The sequence below is a fragment of the Vidua macroura genome, chromosome 3, assembly GCF_024509145.1.
Source record: "Vidua macroura isolate BioBank_ID:100142 chromosome 3, ASM2450914v1, whole genome shotgun sequence".
In the NCBI taxonomy this organism is placed as follows: Eukaryota; Metazoa; Chordata; class Aves; order Passeriformes; family Viduidae; genus Vidua; species Vidua macroura.
Genome location: NC_071573.1, coordinates 74,556,747 through 74,576,891, shown reverse-complemented (window position 1 = coordinate 74,576,891; position 20,145 = coordinate 74,556,747). Strand labels below are relative to the sequence as shown.

The following is a 20,145-nucleotide window of genomic DNA, read 5'->3' as shown; positions in this document are numbered from 1 at the left end:
ACCCCTCCCTAAATTTTGGTTAACTGAAATGGAGAATACACTGCCAATGAACCTAATAAAATTACTGGCTTTCTTCTTCATTTTGTCTATAAACTCTGCTTACACAGCTCACCAATACCACACACTGAAAATACCTGTGTTCTCCAAAATGCTACACAGGTCTACCTTCTGAGAAGAACATAAAGCTCAGGAACACGTACAGATTGCTGCCAGCACACACTTTTACATGCAATTTGCTTACTTTGCACTCATAAACTTATTCCTAAAATTATGAAAACTCTGACAAAGTTTGCTGAAAAAAAAAAAGACATGCAATCTCTCAACTGCCGCTGCCCAGAGAAGCTGTAATCTCCTCTGTCAGAGCTCCTCAACATGACACAGCACCACCAGCAAGGCACATGGAGGCATGACATGGACACAAACTAATCCCTAACTACTGGTCAAGGAAAAAAACTGTGTGTTCTGCTGCTATTATACTTACATAGTAAAAGTCAAATGGGAGAAATAAACAAGCAAAAAAATCTTTTCTAAGAAGATTATTTTTCAATATCTTCTTAGATACAGCAGTGTTATTTAAAAAGAAAAGGCTCAAAAAGACTCCTTAATGAGAAAAATCCTGTTTGTTTTATCTCTTATATCTTGTATAACATTGCCTTAGTTTTCCTTAGCATTTCCTCTCAGAAGTGACAAATGTGGAACTGTTTAAGTTTCCCCTCCAAAACTATCATTCTGTTAATATCAACAGTCCTAACCACACATGACCTCCATTCTGGCAGTCCCACCTCTGCCTTCAGTTCTACCTTCTGCACATGAGAAGGAAGGATGAATAATGGTCTTTGAAGAATAAAGACCTATGTAGATTTTGTGAACACCAATAGAATCTTTGTTAGGGAAGTATTTTTTCCTGCATGGTAATGTAGCAATAATATATCACTATTAATAATTATTTAATGGAGGTTTGAAGCAGCTAAATTCTGTAACTCCTTTCTAGACTTATCACTTACATGCTGCAACATTTACTTGCTACACAAAACTAAGCTTTCTTCCACCAATAAAATTACTCAATCATAACAAATAAAGGAAATAAAATGTATGTCCTCTTAATACATCAGTGTCGCATTAGTCACTAACTCTCCAGATAAGTCAGAAGTCTGCAGTCCTGATATTCAGCATAGTGGAAAACCAACAGAAGGGCCCTGTAGCTATGCTCACAATCTGTCCTCACAAAACATCTGACAGCTGCAACACTAACAAAATTAACAGTGGATGAATTAGTACCAGACGCTAAACATTTGCTGGAGAAAGACTCATCCACTTCTTTTCTTCTTCTCCCCTTCTTCAACCTGGCTACTCCACCACTTGATAAAATTAACACTTGGTATCACTTTTTTCTTTTGTAATTTAATAAAAAAAAAAGAGCAGCTTTCATACACAAGATTATGAACTTCATACCATGATCTCCTCAGACTCTTAAAGAAGCAGTTTGCAGTTGAAAATGACTGTGTTCCAGTTCTCTTACTGCTTTTGAGCAGCGAACATGTATCCACTTGCAGGTTTTGGGATCCCACTCAGGGACAAGCCAGAGCTGCAGCTGAACAAGGCAGTGTCTGCACCCTTTTCTATCCTATACTATCTGTACAATCTCCTTCATAAATTCTTTACTGAATAAAGGTATGGTGATATACTGTATATTTGCACTGAGACAGTCTGTGATGGGGAAAGAATGAATTTAAAAAAAAAAAAAAAAAGAAAAAGAGGTTGCAACTGGAGTCAGCAAACTTTTATGTAATATATATAAACCCAAAACATTACTATCAGAATAGCATTGCCCTTCCCCATGTCCTTCTCCCTGGTAGCTGTGTCAATGTAGCTCTTCCTTTTACACATTCATCCTGTCATCTCTTTAGGAAACTTGTTGTTTGAGCTTTGCTTGCTGAATAAAAGGAGTTTGTGCTAATGCAATATGAAGACCACAGGTAGTGCCTGCCTCTAGGATTACTTCATTAACACAACCTCTTGGCAGCCCTCAAGAAGCAGTTTTACAGAGAATGCTGCAGTAACACAGACTTCTTCCTAGCTGAAACTCCTGCATTCTTGCCTTGCTCTCTCTTGCATTTCAACTTCGATGAAAAATAGAAAGCCAGCTTGAAAACAAAAAAAGAAAAAGGCTTTGTAAAAATGGCATGACAGAACACTGCATTCATACTGTTAAAGCTAATAAATAGTAAATGTATTCAGTTTGCAAAGATAAAGATTTCCCATTCTCCTACTATTACCACTGCACACTGCTGAATTTTCTGAAACCCTCCCTTTCTTGCTTGTGTCACCAACAATGAGAAAACAATCCAAAGACCAAAACCTTCTCTTATATCTGTCCAGCCCCTTACTGCCCTTGAACATCTAACTTCTCACTAACAGGATGTGGCTGACACTTTTGTTGTTGATAGTAGAGCTAGTAAAGGATTTGTATCTAAGTGGTGTTCTGCAAAGATAATGAAAGTAAGAAGTAGGGATGAAGGCAAGTGATGGCAGAAGCTGGCAGATATACGTCTAAACAGCAAAAATCTGCTGACCACATTAAAATGCTTCAATTTTAGCTGCTAGTTAAAGTGCATGCACACCTGAATGATTAAAAAACAACAACTGAACAAGCTGAGATTTAAGTGACATCGCTCAATGACTACAGACACACAGAGCAGACACAAAATACCTGTCACTTCTAGAAATACCATGCCATCTGAAGTGCATTGTGATTATTTCACAATCAATTTGCTAAGGTGGGCTTCAAAACATGTTTTACATCATTTTTCCCCTTCAATCCTTAATATTCACTGGGAAAAAAATACTAGTATTATTTAATAATTTTCCTTCCATTTCTCAGCCAAATTTAATTCTTACACTCACATTTTTTTGAGAGAGCCTTGAAACACAAGGAGGAGTGAGAAAACAATATAGTTTTCTTCCCTGTATATTTTTCTTCCAGGTAGATAATGCTAAACAAAGAACACTGCTGTTTGACTCAAAAATGCTGTAAGGTAACTTTACACACATTTCTTTTTACAGCTCAAAAGAATCAAAAGGAAGACAAGTACAATAGAAAAAATATTATATTAAATTTCTGAAGCTGAATTTTGAGGATAAAGAAAAGGAAATGACTTGCTTCTTTACAGAATTAAATTGTCCCTGCTCTATTCAAAAAGCTTTTGTTTCTTTCTACCATATTTTAAATCCATTCCTGCTCAGTAAGATTGTCCTGGAACTCCCTGGTAGGAAGCTGCAACTTTCCTCCTAACTCTCCTGCTATAGCAAATAAACTATCATGCAACATTATTCTTTTTTAAATATGAGATTCAGATACACCATCCTCCAGTTACTCTGCTTCTACAGATTCTGTTACTAGTAATTCAATGTTTCAATATTTGTATCAACTTTTAAGTAGGTCTTCTACAGGTGTTTCTAAAAGCAAGATTGTTTGCATCATAATTTAAAGTACCTACAAAGCACCACTGTAAACATTTTCCATACCAAGAAACAGGAGTTTCTTTAGGGCTTGTAAGCTCTTTGCAATCTGCAGCCATATGCCATTTCAGTACTGCTTCAAGTCCTTACTTGTTAGACCCCTTTTAATTTTGAATTGATGCCAAGGTTAGACATCATAGCAGAAGTTCCCCATTTAAAATCTTACTCTTTTTTACAAAATACCTACGTACACTTTGTAGTGCACAGCTTTATGTTAACAAAAAACAAAACCTAGAAGGTAGTCCTATTTTCTTCAGTTTTACCATGCCCTCTTCTGCCCCCTCACACTCAATTCAAAGCCTGTTGAATGTCCATGGTTATGAACTGGACCACACATTACACAGAGAGCAGGTACAACCCTGGCATGCAACAAGGAGTCCTTCAACTTTAAAACATGAAGGAGCTGTTTTCTGGACTGCCTGGCAAAAATCTAACAGTTTCTTTAGAAAGGACAACAGATACTGCACACTTAGAAACGCATCACTGGAAACTAAAATTAAAAAAATAAGTGAAAGATGAGCTTGAGGACACAATACATACTTTTGACAAAGCTGGCTGAACAGCACTTTAGGAGACAGAGGACCTTTTCCAGCCTCCCTCATGCTGTGAAGGAACAAGAACATTGCTGAAGTCAAAGGTCCCGGGCTGGACAGGTTTACCACCAAAGGATCCTTCAAAAACAAACGTAAATTACACATCAGATTTCAAAAGTAATGACACAAGACTTCTTTCAAGTTACTAGATACATGATAACGAGCAATGTAACTTTCAGTCTTAATAGTGTTTCAGGGTTTTTGTTTTTTAAATATTGATATCATCCATTTGATTGAAATAATTTAAGAGCAGGCTTATTATTTAAGGAGTAATAGTTGCAAAACCAAACAATTCTTGGTTGTAACCAACAGCTTTGAAAACAGGCATGTCAATGAGCCAGTCTGGTTCTCACAAAAACAGGCAACCTTTGTATTACCTCCTACCCTCACATGCACTGAAATTCATCTGGACAGACAACCCAGGTGACCACCTCTGTGGGCCAGCCTAAGATTGTGCTCAGTGGCTCTCTGCTACCCAGCCTTAGGAATGGGGCATCCAGCTTCTCTGATCTGTGAGCCACACACTGAAATTTCCACACATCTGGCAGCCACAGAAACACAACCTGTTCCTCCACAAACCAGGTGCTGTGAGGGTACCAGCAGTGCTTCACAGCAAGGGCTGATGGCAGATCCCACATGTCCCCTGTGGCACTGAGAGACAGGCACAGGGTGCATGCTGCAGAGCCCCTCTTGGTATGATGTTCAGCCCAGCCAGCAGGTTCTGGATCTGGAAGGATCCAGCCAGCAGCCAATCAAGCCCATTTTAAAGCAGAATTTTAAAGTCCTGCACTGCTTATACACCACGTGTCACAACCACAGACCACCAGCTCTCCCTAACATGCTCCAAGGTTCCTATGTGCCCCCAGTGCTCCCTTCTAGCTGGCCTGACTCTCAGAGAAACAGATTACAAGTGCCAGATCAACACTTGGAGAGGGCAAGAAAGCAAATCCACACAAAATGTAAGCAATATGGATACACACAAATATAAAGTATTTCCTTTATATGCACTAGCAAAAGGTGGGAAAAGGCCCCTTACCAAGCAAGAAGCTGCAGGTTTCTACATTGCTATTAATTAGACTACTGCAGCCCTCTTATTCAATGTCAAATTCTGCACTGGCATACAAAGACCAGAAAACACAGTCTTTGCTCCAAAGACCTTATTTTCATTGTAAGCATTGTCATGAAACAAAAAATAAATCTTTCAACCTTATGGCTGTGCAAGTTACACATCAAGCATAAGCCAACACCCCACTGGCTTGCTAAGCCTTCGGGCAAAAACAAGCTCCAGACCTCTGCTGTGGCTCAGGATAACTTGGTGAAACATGTTGCTGCTCTGAACTGCCACTGGAGGAAATAAAGACAGCAATGCACTGAATTTCACACTGTTCTTGCCTGGAGAAGCTATGAACACCACCTACAGCAACACAGTGAAATCATCATCTTTTCAGAGGTATCTGAAACAGAATACCACTCCTCTACCCTCACTGCCACCAGAAAGTTCACAGCAAACAGCAGGAGAAAAAAGAAAAAATTAAGAAAAACTCCTCTGTAAACTGTTTGCTTCAGCTAGCAGAGGAAAAGGGGTATTATCTTTATTGCCAACAACATATAATGAAACCCCAAGTCTCTAAGACATGACTGGAACAGCAGAATATTCTTTGGATAATAGCCACAGGAGAGACTTTCCCATATGCCTGCAAATGAGCTTGAGGACAAATTTGTTCCTCACTGAAATTTTGCTTCTCTAGTTTTAATCCCCTGGCCTGTGAAGCATGTAATAAACTTTACAGGCCTTATCAATGAAGGGCAGGGATGGACTAGAATAAAATATTTCACACACACTTTCTAGAGCCAAACACTATTTCCTGTATCATACATTCATACTAAAGAAATTAAACGCAAAGTAAAAACAAGCCAGATGCTCTTTCTTAAGGTAAGGCATTATTTGATACTTCAACATCACAAAATGTGAAAGCAAGTAATTCTTCCTCCTTCTCCAGGGCTGAGTAATGACTTCTGTAAAAGAAATAAGTTCACAGGTAATGTAAATGCGCTGAATAATTAAAATGTGAAAGAAATGGGAGAGTAACAGTATGCCTTTAACGAAGATGTGATTTCCTCCAGCTTCTTTCCCACATTTTCCCAAATTTGTATTTCTCAGTGCACACTCACCAATTGAGAATCTGAAGTATGACAGATTTTTAACTTTGTTCCTTTCTCCTTTATCTCATACATCAATTCATTTAGAACGTGAGTCTGTGCCAAGTTCTTAAAGAAAAAAAAAACCAAAACACCATGAGAAACATGCAGAGCGTTCAATTACAGAGTTGCTTTAGTTATATATTCTAGATTCAGGGGTACACCAAACCTGATATACCTTCACAACATGTAACTGAGGTTTAGATCCAACCACAAGAAACAGCAATAAAAAAATCACTGATTTGACTGTTTCTAAAATTGTATTTATTTCTTTTTCTGTAATTTCAAAATAGTTCACTAGTAATAACTTTTTCTATTTATGTTGAGCAACAAGATTCTTTTTGGTTTTTTTTTTTTTTTGGGATGAGGACATTATTATCAGAAACCATTTGCCTCTTTTAAACTCTGCAGTCCCTCTCACCATACCCCATGAAGCACAAAGGCTTTGGTGCAATGAAAAGTATTACGCTTCTGAATTTAGGAAAGAAACCAACATATCTCATCTTTGTTTCTTTATTTTTGGTCAACCGTGACAGCAGATCACTTAGGCTTCTACAATGTGCTAAGTATGGACAGTTAACAATTTGCAGTTTTACTAACTGTTTAGTGAGTTTTGCAATCAACATCATAAACACAAGGTGAGGTGTGTCAGTGCAGAAAACCTTTGTAGCAGTTTTCTTTCACTTTTCTGCAGACATAGAGATGTCTCTGCTTAGCTGACAAGCAACAGGATGGTGCAATATAAAACCCACTAAGGCTAATGCTTTTTTTGAGGATGCTGGATTGGTTGTACACTAAACATCAATAGATGTGTATTAGTATAGCTCGTTCCTCTTATTGTAATCAGAAAAAAACACATAATCGATAAAAGTAATTTTATAACTGCATCCATTGTAGGGGTTTAAAATCATCCCAATGAATAGTGCAGACATTTACATTATGCACACAGTGCCACTATTCACATCACCAGTATGGTAGATACCCTGCATTAGTCATGACTAATAATGCTGAACTTCAAATAAAACCATATGCTACAGTACAACCCACACACATACACAGTGTGTAAAACACTTGGCATTTTCACTTGTTTCATTACTGTGCAAAATGCCAGTGATCCAGGAATTCTTTTTTTATTATAACAGGAAACACTCCTTGTATAGCAAAGAGTAAAAAGAATTTGAAAAGGAATCTCAGAAAGCAGAATGAATATTTATAATACTCAAAACCTTTTCAGAAGCCCATAGATTATGCAGACTTAGTATTTCTGAAATCTGTTAAGAGGAAGTAGCATGATCTTTCCATCTTACCTGCATTACAGCATTAAAAAAACAGGTATTTCCTAAATTATTTATTCCTTTAACTGGAACTGATGCACCATTACCAGATGTTTTTCCTTTCAGTATTTCACTTGTTTCACTGTTTTCTTCACGAAGACGTATTATTTTTGATGAACCTATAATTAAATTATAAATTAATATGACCACATAACTGCATAGCTTAATCAATTAAGTCCTTCCATTATTATGTTTATTAATTTTAACATATGTGGAAGATACCTTGATACTATTCTAAGTTACTGTATGCAGTCTTAAAAACACCAAAAAACAAAAAAAACTAGACATCAACAGATAAAGCCCTGGGGGGTAAAAAAATGCCCTCGACAACTACATATATCCAACAAAACCTTCCATAATAATCAGACTGTCCTATAAGACTGTAACTTCCACAATTACACAAGCAATAAGTAAAGTAAAATGAGTTCTTTATTAACAATAGGTAGCTGAGATACATGTTCATTTATACACATCAGCAACACCACCCAAAGGCTGCTTTTTGGTGCATTTGAAAGGAGGTAGCCCAAAGTTACCACTGAACACTGCAAGTCTTTATCAACTCTAGTGTTCCAACTTCCATTGTCAACATTCCTTGTCAACAGCCCAACTGGACTCATTATCCCTACATTTGCTCCTCAACTCACCTCCCTTTGTCACAGCCTGAGGAATTACTAATGCAATCCACATACATACAATGCTAGTGTTTTAATTTCAAGTAACAAAAAATTGATAAAACTATCCTATAACATCCACATAATTCCTTGTTTCCCTTATTATTTAAATAGATGAGGGGCAGAAAAGTTAGACAGTCATTAACTTGTAGCCTAGAGGTAATGGAAAGACTTGAGATAACAATATTTAGCCTTGAATTCTACTAGCAACTTTCATACTGTCATGGTCGCAGGACTAAATGTGAACATTACTGACATCTGCAGTGTCTTAAATATTGATTAACAATGCACGTCAATGTAAACGAGTTATGGACTTAATAGATGCCAAGAACTGTGATGCTACAATCTCTGTCTTGACATATGAATTCATGTATTTGTTCTAATGAGTTTCACATTGAAGTCTCATTAAAGTGTTCTTGAGAAATAACTAACAGACCTATTTACGTTAATGAAATTCTCATGCCAAAAGGTTCTTTTATGTACACTCCTAAATACCGTCTTGCTTAGAAAATGAAAAAAAAAAAATTAAATAAAAAAGAAGTCATTAAAATATCTATTGTATCTGGCAACAAGCTTCTGACGCAGTCTGCCTGCACCCTACAGTGCCATCAAGGCACAACTAATCTTCCAAATTGTATCAGAGTTTTTCAAAACAGAGTTAGAGGTGCTTTGCTGTTTAAAAACATTTTTAAATGTTCTTGTTAACAGCACTTACACAGCTTTAAATTACTCTCCACTCAGGTGGAAAATTAAGAGAGTACAAGGGCAAAGTAAAAGACGAAATTCTCCTTGAAAAAAGCAGACAAAGTGGTTTTGACTATAATAAACAACTAGCAAGCTGCTCACACCCTTAAACAGTCACTGTTTTATGGGCTACATGAAGCAACACCTTTTAACTGGCATGCTTAGAAGGGAAATGCTACAGTGTCTGCAGCTCATGCACCCACAGAGCTTCAGAACAACCACAGCATGGGAATGGGAGCTCCAAGTTATCTGCAACACAAAGGCACTGCTCTCTCTCAGTTTAATAATATAACTGGAGATGTTTTCCCCTCAGAGAAGGGAGGCATTCAGAGTAGTGCTGGGGGAAAGAGATGGTTAAAAAGAAGAAAAAAAAATATGGAAAAAAGAGCCAAAATTGTGGAAATAATTTGTGTATTAGTATACCACAGTTGTTGCATTTATCCATCGGCATTCAAAAACATCTGGGACAGCATCTTAAAGTAAACAATGTTCACAGGGCCATCTGGACAAAACTGCAGGCAAAAATTAAAGCATAAGCATATGGAAAAGCAGATTTTTCTCTTCCCTTTAGCAGTACAGGATGACAAATGTCAAACCTAGATCTGTCCACGCTTCACTGTGCTATGCTTTGCAGCACCACCTGGCTCTCCTTGCACAGCCACCAAATATGGACAGCACTGCCACAGCGGACCATATCTGCAGGGCAAACTCGATAAAAGCATTTCACTTCATGGTTAAATGGCAGCTTCACACAAGTAGCAAGGTTCCATTTGCTGAACCTTACATACAAATTATTTAAGGGAGGGAAAACAAAGCTGAAGCAGCCAGTTTTGTGATAAGAGCTGGATGAATACGCAATTACAAAACACAAGAAATGAGAACCAGACATCCGATTGCCACGAAGCTGGATAATGAGGAGGATATATATATATAGATAGGGATAAGGATATAGGTAAAGGCATAAGGAGAAGTAGTAGCAAATTGGAAAAATGCCTGGATATTGGTATCAAAGTTAGGAATCTCCTTTCATTCAGAAGGTTTTAACTACGGCCTTTTGATTTCTTAATAATTTTAAAAACACAATCCACATGACATTTTACTATGTTTTTTGTATCTGTGAAAAAGTCCTGACAGGAATGTGCTGCTTTGCCATTACAAACATTACCTCCTGCCTTACTTATAACATACAGATATTTTTAAGTACATATACAGAGCCAGAGGAGGGACAGCAGTTTTTAATTTAGCTCTGCTCAATGTCCCCAGCTCAGTGATAAATGACAGACAGGCCTGAAGCTGAATGTTTACTTGACATGTGAAGAGTTGGTCAGTCTTAATAGAACATGCTGGTAATGACTGTGATAGCTAATACTTCTACAGATTGGGGCTGGAGGGTCCTTCTGCAAGATTAACCCAAGGCTACAAGCATGTTATTAATCAAAAAGCTAATATGTAATTTTTTAAAGTGAATTTGCACTGAACAACTGTTTCATGGACCCTTGCTGACTCAATCTTGCAATCCTGTAATTTAACAGGCATGCTTTTGGGTATGAAAAGTGACTTTTAAGCCAGTATATACACAAGGATCCCAGCTGAAGGATTCCATCAAAACAGCTGTCATCTGCAGCTGCCCACAAGGACCTTCAGCTCCTCGTTTAACAGAATAAAAGAAGTAGTCCTTTGTCCACATGCAATAATATTTGTTATAAAGAACCTTGTTCATATTAATGAGAGTAGGATGGGTGAAAAGCACAAAAGTAATTAATTTCACAGAGATTTCTGTCGTTAGTTAACTCATCTGCTAGAGAATTGACATGGTGACCCTTAAGATCTCTGCCTTTCCTAGGTAGTGTGGACATCAGCCCTAGGCAGGCCTATCCATCCCCAGCAGGGATAGAGTATCCCACTGTGCTTGGGACTCACATTCAGGCCATGCCCCTCTGTCAGACTCCTCCTGCTGTTTTGCTGCAGAGGTGACCTTTCTGAGGTCATACAAGGAAAACTCCCACCTAAGCTGTGCCTTGATCACCAGAACCTTCTCTTCCTTTGACAAAGTGTATCTGGCTGCACAGACACTCTACTTGAGCACTCTGCCAAAACCTATTGCCCAGCTCTCCATCCAGCTCATCACACCCTACTGACCACCTCTCCATAGGCACCAGGTTAGTGCCCACCTCTGGTCCTAACATGATATCCACCTCCAACTCTCAGACAGTTGCTTCTGTACATAGACACAGCCTCACGCTCAGCAAAGCTTCCTAACACCACCCTGCTCTCCCCCATGCTAGAAAGCCCCCTTCCCACCAGAGCCCTGGAAAGAAGGGGAGCAGAAGCTGCTCCTCTGCTGCAACTCTTGCCTGCAAAGCACCCTTTTCTTGTTGCTCTTTTCTTCAGCTTTTCTTGTGCCTGCTCCACTCACCTGTGGTCCTGTCCCATAAGCTCTCCAGAGGCAGGGAACACTGCTTTGTCCCACCAGCTGCTCAGCACCAGCCTCATGGGCAGTGACTGAGATCCCTAAGGCAAACATTAGCACAGACAAGGATTCACTCCACAAAGCAGAGCCACGGACTGCACCAGGTGTACAAACACACGCGGTGCCGACACATCCGCTTGCAAAGGGAAACTTACTGTGGGCTCCCTATCAATTTGTTCTGCCAGCATTTCAAACATTTGCAGTACACACGGACTTTGCTGAAACTGAGCTCTGTCTGGGGGTGCAGATGGTATGACAGCAAGAAGATAAATGACATCAAGTTTTTTTTTTTTCAGCCAGGGGAGTAAGCACTATTGCTCATCTTTTCAATGCAACTTTTTTTTTTAATTGAAAATAAGGGTTCCAGGAATACACACTTTTATTCCAAGGTCAAGCCTTTTCTATTGAATACAACTCTGGTACTTCAGCTGAAGGACTTCACAGTAAAAGCAAGGTTAACAGACTGCCTTTCTTCTACCAAGTTCTCATCATGCTGTATTATGAAATGTTACTAAATTGTCTGGCACTCCTTTTTTATCTAAAAGATTTAGGTTTTTTTTTTTTCAACATTGTACAACAATGAGAATCCAACCTTTAAAAAAACAGACTGGTTTTCTTCTGAAATAGTCACTAGCTTTACATTTTAAAAGCTCAGTTTCTCTAGCAGTGTTACAACCCCACCAAATATAAACTGTAATTTTATTTCTCTGAGTCTTGCCACAATGTTATAAACTGTAATTTTATTTCTCTGAGTCTTGCCACAATGTTATAAACTAGAAAAAACATCTGCACAGTGTGGAAGAGCAACCTATTCAAGGACTGCTTTTGATCCTCTATGCTCAGATGACTTGTGTTACACCTCACAAACAAATTAAGTACGTGGTCAGGAAAGGTAAAAATCCACGGTTAAAAATGACAGAATGCCTAAGATTTTTTTTTTGTCAATGATTCAGTTTTCATTCCTTTGCAAGGAGCTTACTAGCAAGTAAGCAAATTTGAAAGAAAATTTCTGACCAACAACCAAAATTTGCCTTTTTGCCAAAGTGTATTTTCAGACTCAGAAAATCAACATTATCTGTTTTATTTTGCTAGTTAATTTTAAGTAGATAGAATGGTCTTCTATGACTCCAAACTATATGTAAAAGTCACTTAAGAAAGAACACCATTTTTTTCAATAAGATCCTTTGTTAATTGCTAATATGCACAGCAGAATGGAAATCTGCAAAGTTATTCATCACACTACCTGTTTTTCTATACAAGTCTGCAACTCTCACATGTACTGTAAAATTATATCTATTTTTATACATTAGTTACAGCCATCAAAATAAAAATCAACTTTCTAACTTTCACTTACTGGCAAATCCAGGCAGCTGAACTTACTAGCAAAACCTTGTTCCTCTGCTTGCCCCTCCCAACAATAAATTTAACTACAACATTCAAGAATATATCTTCTTTTTCCCATTCTATTGCCACACAAACCAATTTAATTAACTGCTCTATAAAAATTATGCGATCTTATATTTCCACCAAGATATCATTTGGCTTCTGTAAAGGAAAATACGCATAAGATTCACTTTTAAAACTGCAAAACAATTTGTTTTCTCCAGTAAATGAGCAGACACACAGATTGCAATGTCTCAGCATGGTTCCTGTGTACTACATGTGCATTATGTCCATGTGAAGCTCACAAGTGTGCCACACGGACAATACTGCACCTGCCTTTCTGTGGCAATCATCACGGCCTGCTAACCTTCTCCACAAAACAAATTTCTGGGTGGTACACCCTAGAAAGCAATCTTGCTTTTTTCTTCCAGCTTGTGCCCAACATGACCTCTTAACCAAAGAGACTCCTCTAAAAAAAAAAAAAGGGAAAAAAAAAAAAAAAAGAAAAGAGCAGGCATTGCTGGGTACAACAAACCATAGGATCAGATGTGAAAATCACACAGCTGCAAGCATTCTTTTGGGAACCCAGCACTGGGATTTATCTCAATCGCTTAATGTAATTACAAAAGTCAGTCATGTAGTAGTAATGTAATTTGCACATTTTTACAGCTGAAGTGAAGTTGAATCTTTATGAGAGGCTGAGTGAAAAGCAGGGATCCTGCTGCCACACTATTCCACCACATTAGTACCAAATGACAAGCATTTTGCTTTTGTTTATTTTCCAAGATGCATTAATTAGGAAATCTATATAACCCTCTCTCACATGTTTCAACTGATCATTTTATCTTTAAATGAATCCTACACTTTTGAGAACTTTTGAGAAAAAAAAAAAATCCTGGCAGCCCTCATTTGCTACTTAATCTATTTCATACTGCATTTCTACAGAAATTTCTACACAATGCTTTTTGAATTTTAATGATGCACCATGCCAACCAGTTGTTACAACAGAAAGAAATCCAGACGTAAGATGAATTCTTGTTACAGTGCCACATTCTGCTATGAGAACTGTCTTCACTGTGACTGCTTTTTAAGAAAGCAATGGGGAAAAAAGCACAAGATGGATTTTTAAGCGAGAAATATGAATTAACTGGGTTTTTTTCAAGTTATTTTTCATTTTTTTAAATTAGCTTATGTTTTTAAGGAGTGAATACACAAAATAAATTTTTAAAATCTACACCAACTAACAATTTAAAGATGACAGCTACACTGAAAATATCAGTGGAATGTGAAATAAAATGTTACACTAAAAAAAATTAAACCAAAATAAAAGTAGAGTTAATTTTCACAGTAATACAGCATGTTCTTTTGTCTTCCGGACAACAGCATGAACTACATTCCAATTTCAGATTTTATTTTTTCAGAATCCCTAAAGGTAGTCTAATTTAAAGAAAAGAAAAAAACCTTAGATAGATTTCTGTAGAAGTACTACGTCTGTCGTTTATCAGAATGAACCAAGAGTGCCAGTTCTGGTCGGGAGCTCCCTGTCATGCACACCAGGCATTTAGGAATACACGGCTGTTTTCCAGCCTCTTCCAGCAAAGAGCCTGGCCTAAAGACACAGTCCCGGGCAAAGAGCTTTTCTGTCTTTTCCTTACCACTCAGGAAAACCCAACAAATCATCTTTGGACCAACATTCCCAGAGCTTTCAGGAATGCAATCCAAACTGCTCAACAGTGACAGAGTGGAGAGGGTCACAGGCTTTCACCTCTAAGACATCACTGGAAGTACACACACACTTAATGCATTAATCCAAGCCTGCACTGGAGCCTCAACCCTTTCCCAGAATGGAGCAGGAGATGTGGCTGCCCTGCAGGAGCGACCCTGGCACTCTCAGACCTCTTGCTGCCAAGGCAGGCACCCTGCAAGGCTATGTCTAAGCCCTGAACAAAAAAAACAAACAAAAAACCAAACAATTTTGGTTCCAGTTACAGCAAAATATACAATTTTGGTTCCACTTATATCAGCAAACATTTACATGAAATGTAAGCATTTTCAAAACAGAGTACCAAAATTAAACAAATGCATATACAGCAGAAATATATGCCACCCTGCTCTGCTATAAATATGTTTACTTTTCCTGAGTCAGTTTGGAATTTAAGTTGATTAATTTAAGACTTTTCACAGAAAACTTCTAAGCTTCTTAATCTGAAAGCTTTAGATGTTTTGACGTTTCACAAATTAAGAATCTAAACCATGAGGCACAGAGTTATATCACTCAGAAAGTCTTATCCAGCAGTACAATAATGGAATAAAATTGCTTTCATTACATTAACTGAAAAAAAAAAAAACACCACAGCATTTTCATCTGCAAGAAAGCTGCAACACCCATTTATTGCACAAAATTTGAAACTAAAGCTGTGAATACAAGTGAAGCCCTTTGTGTATTTTTAAGCAGCCCTTCATTTTTTCCCTCAAAACCGGTAGGATTTATGCATATTCTGCTAGAAGAAAACTTAGTGTAATTCTGTAAGGCAACTTTCAGAACTTCTTACTTCTAACTGGTTGATTATCTCTGTTAAAGGATGCAACCAATTGTTTTAAAAGTTACTTAAGGTGGGTTTTGAGAAGCAAATGTGGAATTCAATGCACTCTCTAAATCACAAGCCAGAAATGCTGCCAAGTGTGTTACAGCAGGGATGAATAACATCAACATTATCAAGAGCAGACAGCTGAGGGCCACACATACAAAGTTCTATCCACTAGCACATATATTGAGAAGGCTCTTAATATAATAAAATCATTTAATACTATCTTATTTTAATAGACATGACCATTCTATCAATTAAAATGAAACAGTAAAAAAGGATATTACATCCAACAACAGAGTACAAGAAAATCCACTTAAACAAATCTAGCTAACAGTTTAGCTAAAGTTTAAATCAGAAAATTTCAAGCTGTTATAAATCCATAGCAAGAAAATTAAATTCATTTATAGTGACTGTATAATGTACACTTCAATATATTTTTATGCATTAATTTATTAATTTATATGGCCTTATCTTATTTAAGGTAACAACTCCTCTACAGTAAACTTTCTTTTAAAGACAAAATTCAGAAAAACTGTCCTATAGTGTCCAAAGTATTTTTAAAATGTAATCATACTGTAGAAAAAAAAGTGACATTATGTTTTAATAGGCATTACTTCCCCAAGAAGCTTTGCAATTATAAATTACATCATGGTCACATTGTACACAATTTTTCAGCTGTATTTTTAACATGACTCAATATCTGAAATGCTTATTATTATTTCCAGATAAAACTATTTGTGCAAACTTACTTGGTTCAGCCCTGGCACCATGTTTTTGAAGGAAGTCAACTATCTGAGCCAGAACTTTCTTGTTGCAATGGGTTGACAGCTCTTCATCACACTCGTAACACCTAAACAAAAGAAGAAACAAACTGGAATTCAGGGCTATCTGCATGCACATCCCAGCTCTAGCAAACCTCCCAAACAACATTACACAAATTACTTCAGCTCTCAGTTTCAATTTTTCACACTAAAAAAAATGGAATAGAATTGAATTCCTTCATCTCATATATGCTCTTCTATAGATCAGTCCCAATTCACTGCGGTCCTTACAGATTTAAATAATTTCAGAGAATACGAAGGACAAACACATATTGCCTCCAGAAAGCCTACCTTTCCTATATAGAAAGCATTAATTTTATCTGTCAGAATCATTCTTTATCACGAGAAGACACTGTCTGAAGTTATGTGAAGTCCTTACATAGAGGCACACATACCTGCATACTGATTCTTACCATATGATCCACGTGCTGAGGTTGATAACAATGCAATGAGGTTCTGTGCGTGCAGTTTGGAAGTGTTTCAGAGAATGCTGGCCTTCTGAATTCTTACTACATCCCTAAAAATGGACACATCAACCCAGTAAGGGGGGGAAAGAGAAGAAGGAAAAGACTATATTATTAAAAGATTATATTATTAGTAAATAAACTACAAAAACACCACTTTTCAAAACTAGACAGGAAGCTATTCTGCCCAACTTATTTAGCATTTGTAAGGATTGAGAGGATTTAACATTCTCATCTTTTCTACTTGGAAAAATCACTTAAAAATATAGAGAATTATTAATAGAAATAATTCCTAGCTTTCGGATAAGTACTGAATAAATATCAACGGACAAAAAATTATGCCATTCAAAAAAGCAAAAATGCTCTAATAATTATGAATGAAACAACTATATAGCATATTTGGTCCACAGACTATCAAGGAAGAGGACAGCATAGGTAACCCTCACTGCTCAAGAATGTCAAACGCATTCCAGACAGTAAGTGAAAAAAAGTACATAAAGTGCTTTGTACTTGTACTATAAAGCTGCTCAGAACACATCATTTATGTACAGCAATTTTGAGAGAAAGTATTTGCAATGGTTCAAGTATGAGCAGAGTGGGACTTAGATTCAGGACTGGTCTCTGAATAGGCACAAGTTTTAGAAGCTGTTCACAGCATGAACATGAAGAAGCACACAGAATTAACTCCTTTTAAAAGCCCTCCTTAATGGAAGTTTTTCAAGCAAGACATATGAGTCCTCCTCAGATCTAGTTAACTGTCTTCTGAAGCCTGTGAATAGCATGTTTCTCTGCAACTTCAAATCTGTTCATATTATACTGGTAGAAGCTGGCTTCTATAGTGAAACCTACTGAAATTCCAAGAAGAAAATCATGACATGCTTTGTTCAGGCAACTACTGGCTGAACCAAGCCTGACACTGCCCATAAACTGATTTTTGCTATATCAAGCAAAATTTTTTCTTTACTTCATTCCCTGAGCAGAACTCTGTGAAAGCCCTTGGGGTCAGCACCTGCCATTTTAAACTCTGAAGCCATGATTTGACATTTTAACTGATCCAATCTAATGGCTAGTTGCCACAGGAGCAGCATTCTCAGTCCAGCACAGTCCTTTCTCCCTGGTTTCAATCAAATCTAGCAATTGAGTGTCCACAGCACAAGTTCATTCAGCAATAGATATGTTTGGTTTTTCATTCATTCCTGTTTATGGGAACTTCTGCCAGAGGAGCCAGCTGATCGGATGCATTTTGCAGCCACACAGTTCCCAGAGCCAATTTTCTGTAAGTGGCAAGAGGATGCAGATAAGAACAGAAAAAAGGCAGGACCATCACTAATTGTGATGCCACACCACACTGTGACACATAAAGCTAACCCTAAACGCTGCCAAAAACGAACAGGAACATAAAGTCACACCCCACTTCCCGAGGAAGCTGAAGCAGCGACTCTCACAACTAAGCACGTGCACACTGCTCCTCTGGAGGTAATGAGATGCCAAACAGACAAGGATCCACACCATATCCTTTAGGAACTCCACCTCTGCAATCTGAGCACACCTGCTTACCTGAAAGCCACATTTGAGACACAGCCAGATGTCTGCAGGTGCCCCGGGCTCACCATCGCTCACCCGCCTCTCCTTCAGGCATTCCGCACAGACTGACCACACGCTCTGAGCCACCGCTCTCTTCACATGGTGCACGTCCACTGCCTGCCTCACGTGCTGGCAGGTCAGCCCTACAGAAAATAACACACACTCGTTTTTATCCATCAAAAATAATAGCTATGAGAGAGAGCACGTGTACACTGAAAGACCATAATCTGCAATTAATTCAGCACCATGAAAAAAAAAAAAAACAGCAAAGAATTAAAGTAGGAAAGAACAGCCAGCTGCTCCCCACATACTGAATTTTATGAAGGAATCTCTTTCAGTCTTTCCATAATGGAAATTCTTTTCAAGTCAATAAATGCCACTTCTTAAAACCACATAAACTAGTTCATACAAAAGTACAAGGATTACTTTTGTACAAAACTAATTTCCCCGTTTTTTGACAACAAAATAATAGATAAATCTATTTTTGCATATAACAACACAGGCCATTGACCTCTTTTCAACCCATAAAGAAAGATTTTCAAATATCCATGCATCCCTACTACAATTGCTCATTCTGAATGTGAATCTCAACCATTCTTCTCTGTCATATTTTTTTGCAAAAATTCCACTATATCACAGAATAAGCTAAGTTTGAAGTGACCTCTGAAGGCCATCTTGTCCAAGCTCTCACTTAAAGCACTGCCAAATATTAATTTAGATCTGTTTGCTCATGGCTTTGTTCAACTGAATGTTGAGTATCTTCAAAGACTGTGGCTTCACCAACTCACTAGAAAATCAGGTTTCTGTCGACCACCCTCAGAGTGAATATAAAATAAATTTCCTCACACCTAGTCAAATTTTCCAGGCCCTAAATTTGGTCTGTTGCCTTTAGTCCTCTCATCATGGACTTTCTAGAAGAATCTGGTTCTGCCTTCTCTGTAACTACCATCAGGCAGTCAATGAAAGAAATTATACTTTCACTCCTTTGGCTAAAGAAAGACATTCCCTTCAGCCCTTCTTCCCACATCATGCTCTCAATCTCCTTAAAAAAGTGGAAGGGGTGAACCACTGGCCTCACTGACAGGTCAGCCTTTCTGGTAAGAGAGAGCCCAGAACCGGGCACAGTTCTCCAGGAGAAGTCCCACAAGTGCTCTGAAAAGATGAAAAGAATCACCCACTAGCCCTGCACTCTCATTTATACAATCCTGCCTACAGTAGGCACAAACAGCACAGCTTGTTTTTTATTCAGTGTGTGCATTAGGACTCTCAGGACCTTTTCTGCCAAGCTGCCTTAATTCCCACCCTGTAATGGCATGTGGTTATGCCCAAGTGCTAGACTCTCCACTTGCCGTGGAGAAGTTTCTGCCTGGCCATTTCTCCAGCCAGTCTAAGTCACTCTGAATGGCAGACCTATCCTCCTGCTTATCAGCTGGCCTCCTCAATTTGTTGTCATAAAGAGATGGCAGAGCACAGCCTCACAATGACATCAATTAGTTTTCTCAGCACTTCCAGAGGCATTCCATCTGACCCCATGAACTTGTGTGCATCCAGTTCTCAATCTTCTATTCTGGACAATGTTTATATCCCAGAGTCTGCCATTAAGGTCAGGAGCCAGGGAGCATCAAGTGCAGAGCTTACATGTGAAGACAGAAGCAAAGGAAGAATTGAGTTCCTCAGCCTTTTCCCACATCCTGTGTCCCTAGAACCCCTGCCCCCTCACACAGCAGGTTTGCACTCACCCAAGCCTTCATTTTCCTGCCACTGTACCCATACAG

The 20,145-nt window shown here is 38.2% G+C and overlaps 1 protein-coding gene across 4 annotated transcripts in view; it reads right to left on the bottom strand.

Annotated features, from left to right (window-relative positions):
• The window catches only part of USP45 (ubiquitin specific peptidase 45), a 50,250-nt gene that overhangs the window by 19,759 nt on the left and 10,346 nt on the right, over positions 1 to 20,145 (bottom strand). For 3 of the 4 annotated variants that reach the window (XM_053973232.1, XM_053973231.1, XM_053973230.1), the window contains exons 3-8: positions 18,344 to 18,513; positions 16,736 to 16,839; positions 16,251 to 16,351; positions 7,619 to 7,764; positions 6,285 to 6,380; positions 4,060 to 4,190 (exon numbers count right to left, since the gene is read on the bottom strand). In XM_053973232.1, the coding sequence (XP_053829207.1) occupies positions 4,060 to 4,190; positions 6,285 to 6,380; positions 7,619 to 7,764; positions 16,251 to 16,351; positions 16,736 to 16,839; positions 18,344 to 18,513 (748 nt within the window). Of the gene's footprint in view, positions 1 to 1,765; positions 2,145 to 4,059; positions 4,191 to 6,284; positions 6,381 to 7,618; positions 7,765 to 16,250; positions 16,352 to 16,735; positions 16,840 to 18,343; positions 18,514 to 20,145 lie in introns of those variants that run through there. The other variant, XM_053973234.1, reaches the window with a different exon arrangement.